The sequence below is a fragment of the Cyprinodon tularosa genome, unplaced genomic scaffold (genome assembly GCF_016077235.1).
Source record: "Cyprinodon tularosa strain WSP-4 unplaced genomic scaffold, ASM1607723v1 ctg449, whole genome shotgun sequence".
NCBI lineage: Eukaryota > Metazoa > Chordata > Actinopteri > Cyprinodontiformes > Cyprinodontidae > Cyprinodon > Cyprinodon tularosa.
In genome coordinates this window covers 239863-255693 of record NW_024039173.1, presented here as the reverse complement: position 1 = coordinate 255693, position 15831 = coordinate 239863, and the positions used below count along the sequence as shown (strand labels likewise).

The 15831-nt window shown below is 38.8% G+C and overlaps 1 protein-coding gene across 1 annotated transcript; it reads right to left on the bottom strand.

The window, feature by feature from the left end:
* Window positions 1–1054: 1054 nt before the first annotated feature.
* zgc:110239 (uncharacterized protein LOC550326 homolog) lies at window positions 1055–15575 on the bottom strand. The gene is made up of 11 exons (XM_038300384.1): window positions 15420–15575; window positions 14156–14215; window positions 13984–14076; window positions 12466–12638; window positions 8416–8677; window positions 7891–8086; window positions 7597–7790; window positions 7419–7510; window positions 3215–3376; window positions 1644–1833; window positions 1055–1562 (listed from the first exon to the last, which is right to left on the bottom strand). The coding sequence occupies exons 1-11, from the start codon at window positions 15463–15465 to the stop codon at window positions 1375–1377; spliced, it is 1656 nt and encodes a 551-aa protein (XP_038156312.1). The 5' UTR covers window positions 15466–15575; the 3' UTR covers window positions 1055–1374.
* Window positions 15576–15831: the final 256 nt, after the last annotated feature.

The window sequence follows — 15831 nt, the reverse complement described above, 5'->3', positions numbered from 1 at the left end:
TCTTAATATAGCGCAATGTTTGCTTTCAAATAGTTTGCTGCTGTCTGTTTGGAGCTTTCTGAACATGTGCCGCAAATGGACTGATCCAATATGGTGGACACTGAAGGGGAGGGAGGGCTGAGACACATTTGTTATAGGCGCTCTGATGTATTTTTATCAAAATCCCAATAGGAATAGTTGTATTAACCATACATGTAAACAGAGTTTTATGGGGCCCCAGGCAACTGCGTAGTACTGCCTAATGGTAAATCCCCCCCCTGTGTGCTGCATTATTACATTCGTAAGAACTAATGGAACAGCTGTGTAGAGTTCTTGTCCTGTCAATAGAGTAGGATTACAGTGAAATAATGGGTTTTACAAGAGTATTATGTTCAACGTCTTTGGAATAAAGATTAAAAGTTAAAGATATGCTTTGGAACATTATGTAACTGCACAATCATGATTCAGGAATAGTACAAAGTTACACATGTTTAATGAAAATTATCAGTTTCAATGAAATCAGAAACTTACAGAAAAAATATTTTTTTTTAGTTTCAAAATAGCTTTGAGATCGAGACCTCAGATCAAGTAGATGTAAAATGGTGATCTCATCTAAAAAAATCTATTAAGCTTAAAGTGCATCACCTTATGTTTTGAACCAGGTTTTGATGTCTATCATCATAAGGCATTTATGTAATATAATGTTTTAAGTATAGGGTTAATCACCAGCATGTTGGCCCATGTCTAGAACCACCCATGCTCCTGGCTATGCTAGTTAGCTTAGCAGTTTTTAATCATACTCCATCTTCAGCTGATCATTTAAACTTTGCTCTGTGATAGGTCAGGTCTTCTTTTTATTTATGGGTGTCAAAGTAAAGGGTGCCAAATCTAAATTAACCCTTGTGTTGGTCTATCATAATTTCCAAAAAATAAAACTTATTTAGCAGGAATGCTTCTGCAGGTGCTGTGAAAAACAAACTTGACTGTTAAGGACTAACTTGTTGAGGTGCATGAGTTAGAGAAAGCATGCCTTATTTCTGGCTGCAGCATGTGGTCAGGAAAAAAAGCAAAGATGTCACATTTGACTTTTTTATTGTACAGATTTCTTGTCAGATGTATTTGAATGCAACAGGTTTTTTTCTAATGATCAACTTAGAATATGTGATTAAACAAACTTTGTATGTGAAATAAAGGCTTAGCGCCTTGGTGGCTCCAGCAATAAACTTGTTTGAAAGAAAAACAAAATAAAAAGAATGATTTTTTTTTGTGCAAAACATTATTTTCCAGGCAGTTTAAAGTGATGTAGGAGCTCCATTGCCACACAAACAATAAGAGTTACTCAGGCACTGACAGAGTGGCTTCAGCTCAGCAGCATAAACATCAAAGTGTATGTATTTAGGCCAGTGTGACGTATGTAGCGTCTGTAGTGACGCCGCAGTTGTTGTCCTTCATAGACATCAGGATGTAGCCATCGTTGCCCCAGTATGTGGACCAAGAGTTCTTAATCAGCCAGTATGGCTCTCCGTTCAAAACGCCATATCCCACTGCGAGCACAGCGTGGTCCAGGTCATCCGTGGTGTTTCCTACAGGAACCACAGAACCAAAACCATTAGCCTGAAAAAAGGACCAAAAATGGTTGAAACACAAGAAAGAAGTCAACTGACCGCATGCTGGCTCATAGTAAACGCCGTGGCTATAAAAGACGAACGATCGATGTGAAGCGTCGATGCTGACAGCCGCCGGCCCATTCTTGAAGAGGGCCACCTTGAGGGCGTCGGCGTCCCCTGATGTGACGTTGGTGTAGCTTTTGATGTGCGCGGTGAGCTGGGAGGAGTTCAGATGGCAGAATCCATTCTGTTCAGGGAGGAAAAGAAAAAGATTCATACTAGACCTGATTACAAGAGACTAAGCTATGCTAGCAGTCATACAGAACCAGGATTCAGAAACCTATTCTACCATTTGGTCTCATCTGGGAGCTACAGCCTCTTCCAAAAATAATTACATGTTTTGTGGTTTCTGATATTTATGAATGATGTCCAGCTGGAAACTGAAGCTCTACTACAGTCTCTAGTCTTCTGTAGCCTCCAACAGCATCATCCTGTGCTTAGCAGTTTAGGGCTGGGCGATATAGCTTAAAAATCTAATCTCTGGTTCTTTTCATAGCAAATCCAATAAATTGATATTTTCCCCTCTTAAATGACATAACAAAATGCTTAAAGAAACTAGCTTTCATTTCAAATCCCCCCCTTTGAGAAAAGGAACCATAATTAAAGGGTGGTAAAAATGCTTGTCAAACAATATTTCACCACAAGAAATGAGCATACACATACATGAGGTTTAACACAGTCTGATGGTTTCAGTTGTGCAGAGGTGGATAATCCAGGTCCAGAAAGTAGAAGGCCTGTACAGAGATCAGATCCAACCATCTGCATTTCCAGCTCAACAATGCAAACTAATCACCTGGTTAAGTGAACAGGATGAAGGAAAACAAGGCAGGGTTTTTACTTTCTGGACCTGGATTATCCAACTCTGGCTGTAAGTAAACATCTTGCAAGAACTGCCGTCATCCTGACCTATTGAAGCCCAAGAGGTGCATTAATGGAAAATAAAAAAAAACTCAGATTTTGCTAAAACTACACCTTAAACATAAAATTAGCTATACAGATTTTTATCTTAGCCCGGCTTCTTGTCTTTCCTCTAAAGAGTGACCGCGCAGCATGATGCTGCCGTGACGGGCTGCTTTGATCTTCCTGACACCTATAAAAGTAGAAAAGTCAGCTTTGTGGAGAGCACATTTAACAGCTGCACAGCCAACAGGCACCACCACCCGGGTTTACCAGGATGCAAAACTTTTACACATGAGACACTAAAGCCTTCTATGTGAGAAGTTCAAAGCCTGATTCATTTTATATCATAGTTTAAGTACATAAAATGTTTATTTGATGGTTGGATAGTGAGAAAAAAAAACAAGCTTTAAAACTAAGTAGCAAAAAGCAGCTTAAAAATATTTTTATGTATACAGAGCTAAGGTGGGAAATGTTTGAAAATGACCTCATCTGGAAAACTTTGTGCGGCTCTGAACTGCTGACCTGACTAATGTGGAAAATGAGGCGACAGGTTCCAATCACACCTACAGTGTTTCAGCTTTTAAAACTAATATGAAACACCTCCTCAGCTGGTATTTTTTATTTTTTTAAATGATCCATGTTCTGATTCTGAAATTCATTCATCTCACCATTCCCATATATGCTCCGTATGTTTCTGTGGTGGCGATGCCTCCGTGTTTCATAATCCACTCGTACGCCCTCCATTCCTCTCCTCCGTCGCAGCCGTTGTTGCCAAAGCCCCAGGAACAGTCTACCAGCATCTGCTGGGACAGGACCTGCAGGGAGCCAGTCTGAAAGACAAGAACCAAGGTCAGCAACCTGTGCTGCTCTGTAGCTCTGAATGGCATCAAACAGCACTGAACACCACAGTGCTCAGTCTTTTGTAACAAGTTTGTTTACACATAGATCTTTGATTGATGGCAACTCCTCTTATCTTTACTGACATTTTACTATCCAACCCTAAAAGGTTCTAGATCTACACACAATTATTCTACAAAGGATGTTCAGTGCAAGAGCACTTTGCAAAAAAGCAGGAGGATGACAGCAGTCTTATTGTGGGAGGAATATTTAATCATCACCTGAAGAATCACTGTAACTGCAGAAACAGAAGTTCTCTGACATTACTGTCATGAAGCAAGGAAGGAGAAATGGCATGAAGCAAGGAAGGAAGGAAGGAAGGAAGGAGAAATGACATGAAGCAAGGAAGGAAGGAGAACTGGCAGGAAGCAAGGAAGGAAGGAAGGAGAACTGGCAGGAAGCAAGGAAGGAAGGAAGGAGAACTGGCAGGAAGCAAGGAAGGAAGGAAAGAGCACTGGCAGGAAGGAAGGAAAGAACTGGCAGGAAGCAAGGAAGGAGAAATGACATGAAGCAAGGAAGGAAGGAGAAATGACATGAAGCAAGGAAGGAAGGAGATATGGCAGGAAGCAAGGAAGGAAGGAAGGAGAACTGGCAGGAAGCAAGGAAGGAAGGAAGGAGAACTGGCAGGAAGCAAGGAAGGAAGGAAAGAGCACTGGCAGGAAGGAAGGAAAGAACTGGCAGGAAGCAAGGAAGGAGAAATGGCATGAAGCAAGGAAGGAAGGAAGGAAGGAAGGAGAAATGACATGAAGCAAGGAAGGAAGGAGAACTGGCAGGAAGCAAGGAAGGAAGGAAGGAGAACTGGCAGGAAGCAAGGAAGGAAGGAAAGAGAACTGGCATGAAGCAAGGAAGGAAGGAAGGAGAAATGGCATGAAGCAAGGAAGGAAGGAAGGAGAAATCACATGAAGCAAGGAAGGAAGGAAGGAGAACTGACAAGAAGCAAGGAAGGAGAACTGGCAGGAAGCAAGGAAGGAGAACTGGCAGGAAGCAAGGAAGGAAGGAAAGAGCACTGGCAGGAAGCAAGGAAGGAAGGAAAGAGCACTGGCAGGAAGCAAGGAAGGAAGGAAAGAACTGGCAGGAAGCAAGGAAGGAGAAATGGCATGAAGCAAGGAAGGAAGGAGAAATGACATGAAGCAAGGAAGGAAGGAGAACTGGCAGGAAGCAAGGAAGGAAGGAAGGAAGGAGAACTGGCAGGAAGCAAGGAAGGAAGGAAAGAGAACTGGCATGAAGCAAGGAAGGAAGGAAGGAGAAATGGCATGAGGCAAGGAAGGAAGGAAGGAGAAAATGACATGAAGCAAGGAAGGAAGGAAGGAAGGAAGGAGAACTGGCAGGAAGCAAGGAAGGAAGGAAAGAGAACTGGCATGAAGGAAGGAAGGAGAAATGGCATGAAGCAAGGAAGGAAGGAAGGAAGGAGAAATGGCATGAAGCAAGGAAGGAAGGAAGGAAGAAAGATAGATCTGGGTGTGTGGAAGGATACTAAGGTTATTACATGTATTCTTTACAAATGCCTCCTTTTTATCATTAGCTCTTCCTTCCCTTCAGTAAAATTCCCAGGAAAACTTTAAATCGGAGATCTGAGTTTTTCCACTCCCTGATTTAACAAATAATACAGTAATAATACAGTAATTTTTGTCTAAAATGATTTAAAAAAATCATGTGATAAATGTAGATAAAGGCTTAAAATAGGAATCACAGCATCTGATAGGACTTCTAAAAATCCAAATACTTTTCATGCAGACTTCTAGAAAATTCATGTGGGAAAACACCTAAAAACTGTCCTAAACCTGCACACATGTATTGGAACAGATCGGCTAATTTTTCATCACCAAAACCAAAGCCCAGAGCTCCGAAGACCACACAAAGGGAACATTAAACATTTGGACCAGCTGTTTCCGAAGAATCTTTAGACAGATGCTGGGAGATCGTCTGGAAGTAAATTTAAAAACGGCCCCCGAGGAGTGGCTCTGTTTACGAAGCTGCTGGTGAAGCCTGGGGGTCACCGATTTGTTCAGGTCGTTGTCCTGCTGCGCCACATCCTGGCAGATGTACAAAGGCAGAGCGCTGGGGCGCTCACACCAGTGCTTCCTCCAAGTCAGAACATTCTGTTCCTGCCATGGCTGCAGAACAATTAGGTGCACCGACTCCATACAGGTCCCTGATTGAGCTCGACATCTGTCGCTAGGACTCTAACTCAAGGCTTCCAAAAAGAACAGCATAAACAAGCCTCCGATCAGAGGTGGATTAATCTAACGATCAGAGGAACCAGTAATCCAGGATAAATTCAACAGTCCTTTATGAAAGTAGCCAGTTTGAAAACATTTTGAAAATAAAATCTGAAAAGTGTGGTGAGAATATTTATGCAGCCTCATTTATAAAAAAAATATATAACAATACCAACAATTTAGGTTTGGGTTATCAATTAGGGTCAAGTTTAACAGAAAGTACCAAGTACCATTAACACAATGGTTCTGCTAAGTTAAAGTAACCCATCTTACTCCAAACTGGACCTGAGCCCATCGTTCACCCAGTTACTGGTGAAGAACAAGACGGGACTAAGAGCGGTGTGTGAGAGAGGCCGAGTCGAAGAATTTGGTCACTTCAATGGGGTGCCATCAGACCCCATAATAAACCGCTTGGATGTTTGGATCAGTTGCTAGGAAACGCAGGAGAAGGAATCCCTTTGAACCTTTCCTTCTTTGTGACGGAAGAGGAGAGACAGAAACCTGCATTTACCCGGCGCCATTTATTCACAGCGACTGCCAAGCCCGTCCATTGGGTGCGGAAACGTTCACCATGAATCATGTTGTGGACCGACCCTCTGCTCTGTAGAGTGTGGTGGGAGTGTACACCACCTGGCTCATTTCATGATGGGAATATTTTTTTACTCTATTAAGTACCACTTGTTTCCAGTACGTGTACTTTATTTGAATATAAAGTTTTCTGAGGACATTTTATTTTTACTCGCTACGTTTGAGAACAGATTTGTGAACTTTCATACCGCTTTTCCAAAACCCTGTTATTCCTAAAAGGTAGTGATAAGAAGTTTTGAGAGCCGATTACCGTAAATTCCGGACTATAGAGTGCACTTGATTACAAGCCGCACGCTGTAATTTTTGAAAGAAAATAAATTTTGTGCGTTTATAAGCTGTTTGGTACAAGCTTTATGATCCTTTTTGAAATTTTCAGGCAACAAGCAAATATCAACTTAAATTGAGATGTATTGGATGGTTTTAAAGTCAATGTGGAGCACTTCTTAAAAACTCCCTTATGTAACGTCATATCCATCTCTGAAGGTGTCATGTGACCCATTTTTTTATGTCTGCCAACAGTGAGCAAAATATCAATATTTATATTTTTTCTGCCAATATAAAACTATTTCCCATATGTAAAAGATTTAAAGGTTAAGCATCTGATCTGACCTGCTTCTATTTCTGCTGAAGGAAACAAAGTCCACTGCATGACGCTGCCAACACCATGTTTTACCACCATGGGACCATTTTTAGGGAAGCTTGCGACGTTACTTTCATGCAGTAAGTCTCATTATAATTTTCAGTCTTTTTTCCAGGAAAGTTTTGCTTGCACATCACACATTTCAGATTTTTATTCCTAAAAAAAGTTTCAAAACCATACATCACTTTATGCACTTTTTTAGGTCTTTCTGTAACATAAACACAATTAAAATCTGGATTGTTTTTTGTGTTTTTTAAGGTGATGTTACAAGGTGTGAATATACTCTCCCTAAGGACTCATAACTTGATCGTTGTTTTGTTTGACTTCCTAGTTAAAAAAAAACTTTTTTATTAATACATTTTAAATGTCATACGGCCTAAGTTCCACATTTTTCTTGGTAATTTCAGAACAATGTCATCAATTCATCCACACCAGACTCACCCACAATCAGAATAAAGTAACATGAAGAGAGGAGGCACTGTGCTAAATATCTGCAACCTTAAAGAACAGCGCCAATTCCATTTTCACCTTTAGGAAAAGAGCGCCCTCTACTGCTCCAGTGGTGGCAAAGCTCCAGCAGGAGCCACAGATGGCTTGGTCCTTCACTGGAGTCACAGCACCTAAATAAAAATAAATAATTCTGGATGATGAACAGGAGCCCTGATGGACAAATCCAACTTCAGCCAATATAAAGTCTCAGACATACCGTAGAGCCTCCAGTCGAGGGACTCTGGTACTTTCACTCCTTCATACAGCTTGGATGGGAACGGTAGCCCATTGTTCAGGGTCTTACTTTGCTTTCTCCCCCTCATGGTTGCTAACTCTGACAAGGTGCGATCTGATAGAGAGTTTAGAGCCAAGGAGAAGGACAGACCGGCTCTGTTCTTAGAGTGGACATATCTACAACACCAAGAAAACATGACAAGAGACGTTTTTAAAACTCTAAACAAAAATATATTTGTTAAGCGTTACAAATCAAAGTGAGGCTTGTTCCTTTAACCTGAGGTTGTGAAGGAAAGCATGCTCCCTCTTCTCGTGCTCCCTGTCGTCGCCGTACTGACGCTGGAACTTCTCCTTGAAATGAAGGAAGACCTTCTGAGAGTGACCTGAAGCAGAGGTATGGATGAGATCTTTCATTGGATTAGCCAGCAGGTGGTGCTCCACACCCGGACCAGGAAACCCCCCACAGCTCATCCCTAAAGGACAGAAGAAAAGCAGGTTATGGTTACTGAAAGGTTTGGTTACACTTCAAAAAATTTAAATCTAAGAAAGTCATTTTTTTCTTAAAATAAGTTCACTTTTCCTTGAATTAAGCAGGTAAGTGAGACACATTAAGATAAGAAAAAGCAAATGCAGTCTCTTATATCAAGTGCATAATATCCATCTTATTTTAATGGTAAACCTGCTCATTCCAATGGCAGATCATCTTTTTTCTTACTAAAATTAAGGGTAAATACACTTATTTTAAGAAATGTATACTCATTTTCAGAACGTTTTCAGTTAGATCCATGACTCGCGCTCAAACCTTCAGGCAGAGAGAAGACTTTGGGGTCAAATCGGGTGCTGAACTCCTTGTAGTCCACCAGGTACTTGTCATAATGGGAACCCAGCAGCGTGTTGTAGCCCATCATCTCATAGTGCAGGGGTACAGATGTTGTTTTCTGTCCGGCGGAGCTTCCCTCCTCCTTCTTGACCCACAGCGTGTAGGTGTTCTTCTTGTGACCCATGGTGGTCACATTCTGCCAGACTTCACACAGGGAGCCGCCATAATACTCCATCCTCAGGAACTACAGAGAAAAATAATCAGTAACTCAGTGAATGAAGGGATGTAACCAGAAAACAGTCATCCTGTTTAACTACATGATCAGTTCCAGTCTATGTTTTGAAACAGGAAAATCCAAATGGCTAAAATGATCTCTGTAAAGGCTTTTTATCTTCTGGACCTCGATTATCCACCTCTGCTCGTTTAGAAAAGTAATAACTGGATTAAATCTGCAACTATTGCCAATAATCCTCCACAGCAGCCAACTTTAAATGATGACTGTGGAATCTCCATCAACTAAAGATGCATAAAGGGTCAGATTGTGTTTCTGTTTATGTAAGCACTTATTAAATTAGGCTGCATTTTTTCCTAGACGTACTAATACAAGAATTTAAATGAATGAGATTAACATCAAGGGCTCCCTTTACATTGACATTTAGCCACAATGACGCTGTAGACATTGACATCCAAAGCTTCAGCTGCCCTGATCAGAAGCTTAATGAAAGGCAGTAGGAATCCAAGATCGACAGATATTAAGTTATTTTTAAGGGCTAAAACCAGTAGCAGTTAGTTTGACATCAGTCTAACGGATTCCTGAAGTTTGCTGCCTTTATCTTTTTGGAAGGGCTGATTCTTGAAGCCGCAATTGCTTTTTCTTCCATGCACGTATAAACATAACAAAAGTCTCAATTCAAATAAATAATAAAAATTAAGAAATAAAAAATGACTTTAATCTCAGAATTCTGACTTTAATCTCAGAATTCTGAGAAAAAAGAATTCTGAGATTAAAGTCAGAATTCTGAGATTAAAGTCAGAATTCTGAGATTAAAGTCAGAATTCTGAGATTAAAGTAATTTATTATTTTTTTTATTTATTTGAATTGAGACATTAAAGTCAGAATTCTGAGAAAAAAGTCAGAATTCTGAGAAAAAAGTCAGAATCCTGAGAAAAAAGTCAGAATCCTGAGAAAAAAGTCAGAATCCTGAGAAAAAAGTCAGAATCCTGAGAAAAAAGTCAGAATCCTGAGAAAAAAGTCAGAATCCTGAGAAAAAAGTCAGAATCCTGAGAAAAAAGTCAGAATCCTGAGAAAAAAGTCAGAATCCTGAGAAAAAAGTCAGAATCCTGAGAAAAAAGTCAGAATCCTGAGAAAAAAGTCAGAATCCTGAGAAAAAAGTCAGAATCCTGAGAAAAAAGTCAGAATTCTGAGAAAAAAGTCAGAATTCTGAGAAAAAAGTCAGAATTCTAAGAAAAAAGTCAGAATTCTAAGAAAAAAGTCAGAATTCTAAGAAAAAAGTCAGAATCCTGAGAAAAAAGTCAGAATTCTAAGAAAAAAGTCAGAATTCTAAGAAAAAAGTCAGAATCCTGAGAAAAAAGTCAGAATCCTGAGAAAAAAGTCAGAATCCTGAGAAAAAAGTCAGAATCCTGAGAAAAAAGTCAGAATCCTGAGAAAAAAGTCAGAATTCTAAGAAAAAAGTCAGAATTCTGAGAAAAAAGTCAGAATTCTAAGAAAAAAGTCAGAATTCTAAGAAAAAAGTCAGAATTCTAAGAAAAAAGTCAGAATTCTAAGAAAAAAGTCAGAATTTTTTCCCCATACTATATTGAAAAAAAAAAAAAAAAAATCATCAGTTAACTTTTTTTTTTTCCAGTGGCCCTAATCCTCTTCTGTAAAAGAACCATTCTGCAGGAGTCTGAAAGATTAAAAGCTGCTTAAAAGCTGCAAACATTGAAGATTTGATGACTAATTATGATATTTTAATAAAACAAGACTTATTGTTTCATATCTAATGTAAAAAAATGTGTTTCCATTTTTAACTACACTATTTTTAGCTTTAAAATGAGGAAAACGGTTAAACATTTCATAAAGATGAAGTGCAAATTTTACTCTATAGGATTTTATTTCGCCTAAAAAAGCCAACAACAAGAAGAATACATCTAAAGACAAATTTGTCATTTTAATGTCATTTAATCAAATTATATTTAAAAAAACCAAATAAAGCTTCTAAGACTGATATGCATTATTTAGTTGTTTCTTAATATCATTTTAGGCCACTATTAAAAGCTACTGTGGAGGTTCCAAAGAAGCTGCATACTGTATCAGCTGATACAGATACAAAAAAAAAATGCTAAAATGTCAGCCAGTCGATGTACGGGCCCATCTCTAGCAGGAAGGATCTCTAACACACCTAAACAAAACAATGTTGCTTATTTGGTGCAAACAGCCAACTTAACATTATCAGGTCATTATCCCTGTTTTTAAATCAATAAAGAAGCAGTGATGAAAAATTTCCAGCAACAAATAAGAGTGGGCCTTAATAATCTAAAACCTAGCCTAAATGAAATGCTGGGTCAAAAAAAATTAATAATGTAATAAATGCTTCTAAAATAAAATTTAAAAAAAATCAGAAACAGACATCTGTCCGATATAAGCAACAAATAAATAAATGCATAGAATGACTACCAGAATATATCAGCCTGCATCTAACAACTCATTGGCATGCTGATGAAAAAACTTTGCTTCTGTCTAAGATTTATGTAACCAATACTTGTTAATAATAAATGGGTGAGTTGCTCTCCAACAGTTTTGTGGAAAATTATTTTCTGTTGGAGGAACATCACTAGATCAAGCCTTTTCTAACATTTTACTTTACAAAACGAGTAATAAAAGCAAGCATGATTTACGCAGATATCGTATCAGGTCAAAAATCTGTTGGCATCTTTTGGAAATGAAAAAGTTGTATCTGGAATTGGCAAACTGAAGGATCCAGTCTATCTTCAGTAAACCTGTCTAATGTCTAAACCTTACAGTAGATTCTATCATAAAGCGCTTTCAGGTCACAGAAACATCCCTCTTAGATGGTGAAGCTGTTTTAGATAAAAGGACCTCAAGGTGGCTACTTAAAACTGTTATGACGCATTTCAGACTGAAGTCAACGAAAGTGGCGACCTCGTGGTTAGGGCATAGAGGTTGGAATCCTGAGGTTCTGAGCTCGAGCCCCACTCCCACAGCCTGCACTCTGGGTCCATGAGCAAGATCCTTACTAACACACTGCTCTCCGGGCGCCCCACGATGCCAGCCCACTGCTCTCCAAGGGTATGGGTTAAATGCAGAGGTAAGTTTCTCCAATATGAGATCAATACGTTTTAATTATTATTATTATTAAAGGCATAAGAAGCTTCTAGAAAGGATTCTGTGGGTTGCTGGGCTTTTTTTACCTGTAAAAACAGGTTGTTCCTGGTAATTAATACAACAGATGACGAGAGCTTTATGAAAGAAAAAAGGGCCTAAACTCATGCATAGAACTCAGATATTTAGAATGATGAAACCAATTTCCTCTTAAAATTTAACAGGATTAAATCTAAAAAAAATCATACAGAGAAAATGAACAGATTTTTACAGCGCTGCTCTCAAATGTCGATACTTGTCACTTTTTTTTTTTTGACTGCCTAGCTCTTATATCTATTTGAGCTGTTCTGTGTCTTCCCATTTTCTTCAACCCAACCGTGTGTCTTGCATAATAAAGAGGCCTAATGTCACTCTGGTTGAAAGGGATTTCTGCTTCCTCCTACTTTATTGCTTAGAGAGATTACGCAAAACATAACTTATCGAGGTGTACATATTTATTATACTGAACAAACTAGGTGTTTTTAGTGCTTATCAAGAATGATAAAGATTAAGCCTAACATTTCCATGATGGTATCTGGATTTAAATGCAAATGCAAATTTAAATTAAAAAACAAACAAAATGCAATGCATTATTGCCAACAGATAACCTGGAAAGGGTTCTTAAAGTTGATATAGCGGAATAAATGTACCTGGAAGCCTTGCACATCTGGTAGGGATGCTTGTGGTTTGACCACCTCATCCTTGGTGCCGTTAATCTGAAAGCACTTCATGACGTTTTGCTCCACCTCTGTGGTCTCAGGAGTTATTTTGTAGGAAACGCCAAACTGCTGCTGAGACGCCAACTGGTAGGTAGAGACCTGGCCTGGTAGGAGGGATAGAGAGGGATGTTTGATGCAGCATTAATCTTCCTGCAGTTTCATTGTTTTACAGGAGCCAAGAGATGATTTATTTTTTTATATTCCATCAAAACAAAAAAACAAAAAAAAGAATTGATGCTGCTTAGTGACAGATCAAATGCTAATTTAGTTTCACTCTTGTTCTTACGGCACCAGATCAGGTCAGTGTATCGAGTCAGCCTCCTCACTTTCAGAATACCAGCTGTTAAATTATGGCTCATATTTCAGTTGGAGAAGACGCTTTAGCACTTCTACACTTTTTGTCAAATTACAGTCAAAGGCTTTAATATCTAAGCCTGACCTTTTTTTGTATTATTTTGTTGTTTAAGAAATGAAAACCTCATAATGTGGAATACCTTTACATTAAACTGTTGCAAGTTAATGGTAATCTTTTGCCCATATTCATTCCTACGGTTTGCTGTCAGTCTTCTTTACTAAATAGCTAAAGCTCGGTTAAATAGACTGAAGACAAAGTGCAGGACTGGGATAGTCTAAAACATAAATGGCAACATTCACACTGCAGGCCTTGATGCTCAATTTTTTCTCGCGAAATCCAATTTTTTTTGCATTGCTGTTCACATGTCCAAATATATGTGACTTGAATGTGATCTCCTGTGTGAACTACATTCATACAACCCAAGTGTCCCGCATGCGCAGTAGAGGACGCAATGAGGTCACAAGCAAGCATGCTCTGAGTTTACAGAAGTTAACATAGGTGGTAGTGCTGGAGAATATATTCCAATCTTTCCCAACCTTAAAACCTCAATCTTTCCAAGATGATTAAACATAAATACTGCTCTCCGCACCATCGTCCACCATTGGTGTTGTTTTTCCTGCTACTTCTGCCTAGCAAGATCCGAAGAGTGACCACTGTCGGGTATGTCGGATGGATGCGACCTGGCCGTTCAGACAGAGGTCGCATATGAAAAGATCAGATTCGTATCGAATTCAGGACCACATAGCCAAGCGGCTGCTGTGTGAACGTTGACAATATGTCCTGATCCAAACAGTCTTGTAGCTCTTTTTTAGTCATTTACAAACATCAAATTTAAACATTACACAATTCTTATCTGTACCTATAATTAAATATATGGAGGGGAAAAAATCAGTTCAATAAAAAGCCTGAATGTCACATGAGTGAGCAGGTCAGGTTCTGCAATTGAACTTTATCTCTTTAGTTTCCAGTTCATATTTGATGATGTTGCAGTCTGGGCTTCTTTTCTGACACAACAGGATATCACATTTCTTAAAAAAAAAAAAAAAAACAGAGGCAGCTTCAAGATTATAATGTAGTTGAGCAGTTTTTTTTACCATGATAATAATCAATTCGGCTGGACTTTGCTGAGAGGTCAAACCAGCCTTCAAATGGCTCCACGATCTCAGCATAGGGCAAAGAGATCACTCCTGTAACAGGGATGACACTTTAGGTATAACTCCACAGATCCCTGTCATTAAGGCGGATCCTGTCATTTCTACAGCTTACCTTTGACATGATAACTGTCTCCAAAGTCAGGGAGGGGAGGCACAGCTTTTCCATTTGCGGCTGCAGATAATCCAAAATAAGATAAAACAATAAAAACATTTTTACATTTATTTATCCAGGGGGGAAAAAATCCCATTGAGATTAAAAACCTCTTTTTCAAGGGAGTCCTGGCCAAGAGGCAGCAAAGTTGCATTAGAAACATAGATACATTAAAATAAATGACAGGTACATAAATAAAAAAACAATTACAGATGCTTCAAATAATCCGTGTATCATTCGTTCTTTCTATTTTCAATTGTCAATCAAATAACAAAAAATAAAAAATTGACTGGTTATTTTGTTTTTTGTTTTTTATGGTTAAACCAAAAACGAAAAAAGGATTTGTTTTTCATATATCAATTCTAAGCTCAGATCAAGAATACGAAATGGAAAAACGGACAGCAACGCAGAATTTGATTTTAATATTTAATCGGTACAGTTTACGTGACCCGGAAGTTTGGTGGAGGTTTAGCTAAAAAAACAATTGGCTTACCACCACGTTTGATCAAGCTGCACCAGATAAGGCAGTCGGACCTATCAGCCATGGACAGTTACGCTCGAGGATCCAAGCGTGTGACTCTTAAGGACGAGGACATGACAACGGAGAAAATCAGCAGGATTTTCCAGGTATAACTTTTTTCTTGAAACTTTTCTGTGCACTGTACTTTTAACTAGCAACAACAAACAGCGTTCTACCGTCGCCATGGTAGCCACTTCATCACCCCACTGCCGCGCAAAGAGCTATTTCCGGGTCACGTAAACTGTACCGATTAAATATTAAAATCAAATTCTGCGTTGGTGTCCGTTTTTCCATTTCGTATTCTTGATCTGAGCTTAGAATTGATATATGAAAAACAAATCCTTTTTTCTTTAACCATAAAAAAACAAAAAACAAAATAACCAGTCAATTTTTTATTTTTTGATTGACAATTGAAAATAGAAAGAACGAATGTTTCAAAATATATTTTACCTTGCAGTAATAGATGACATACATTTTGTTAATTGGTTAGCTAAAACAAAAAACTCATGTAAATACTTAATGCTGTATGGAGGGAACTATAGTTTAACAGCAAAAGAGACTAAAATAAGTTATTTTATTTATCAGCTAATTTCTAAACCTGCTGCATCACAACAATAGCATGAACCATGCTAGCTCCTTTAACGGCTGTAATCAGCCTTCACTGACTACAAACAACAAAGGGCGAATACAATACAAGTCTCTTACCACAGGCAACCAACAAAAGAATTACGGTGATGAATAAAAGCCGCATATTTAAAACCAAGCTGAGAAAAGAGAGACAGAAAATGGGACAAACAACGCAGAAAGTCAAAGCATGACTCCAAATGCTGGCCCCCGGAACACCCTCCCGACTATTTAAATGGAGCAACCCGTTGACGTCCCGCCTCGACCAATCACATCAGAGAGAAGAAAGGTGTTGACCAATTAGATCTCAGAGGCGGGTTCTATTGGCTCAGTATCATGTGATGTGGGTCATATGACCTAAGACGGTCAGTAATGTTAGTTGACTAACTTATTGCTGTTCTTTGCACATTTTTAACGGACCAAGGAGCAGCTTTTTGTGCTGTTATTTAATAAAATCACATAATTAGATGAGAGATGAGAGATTATAAAACAA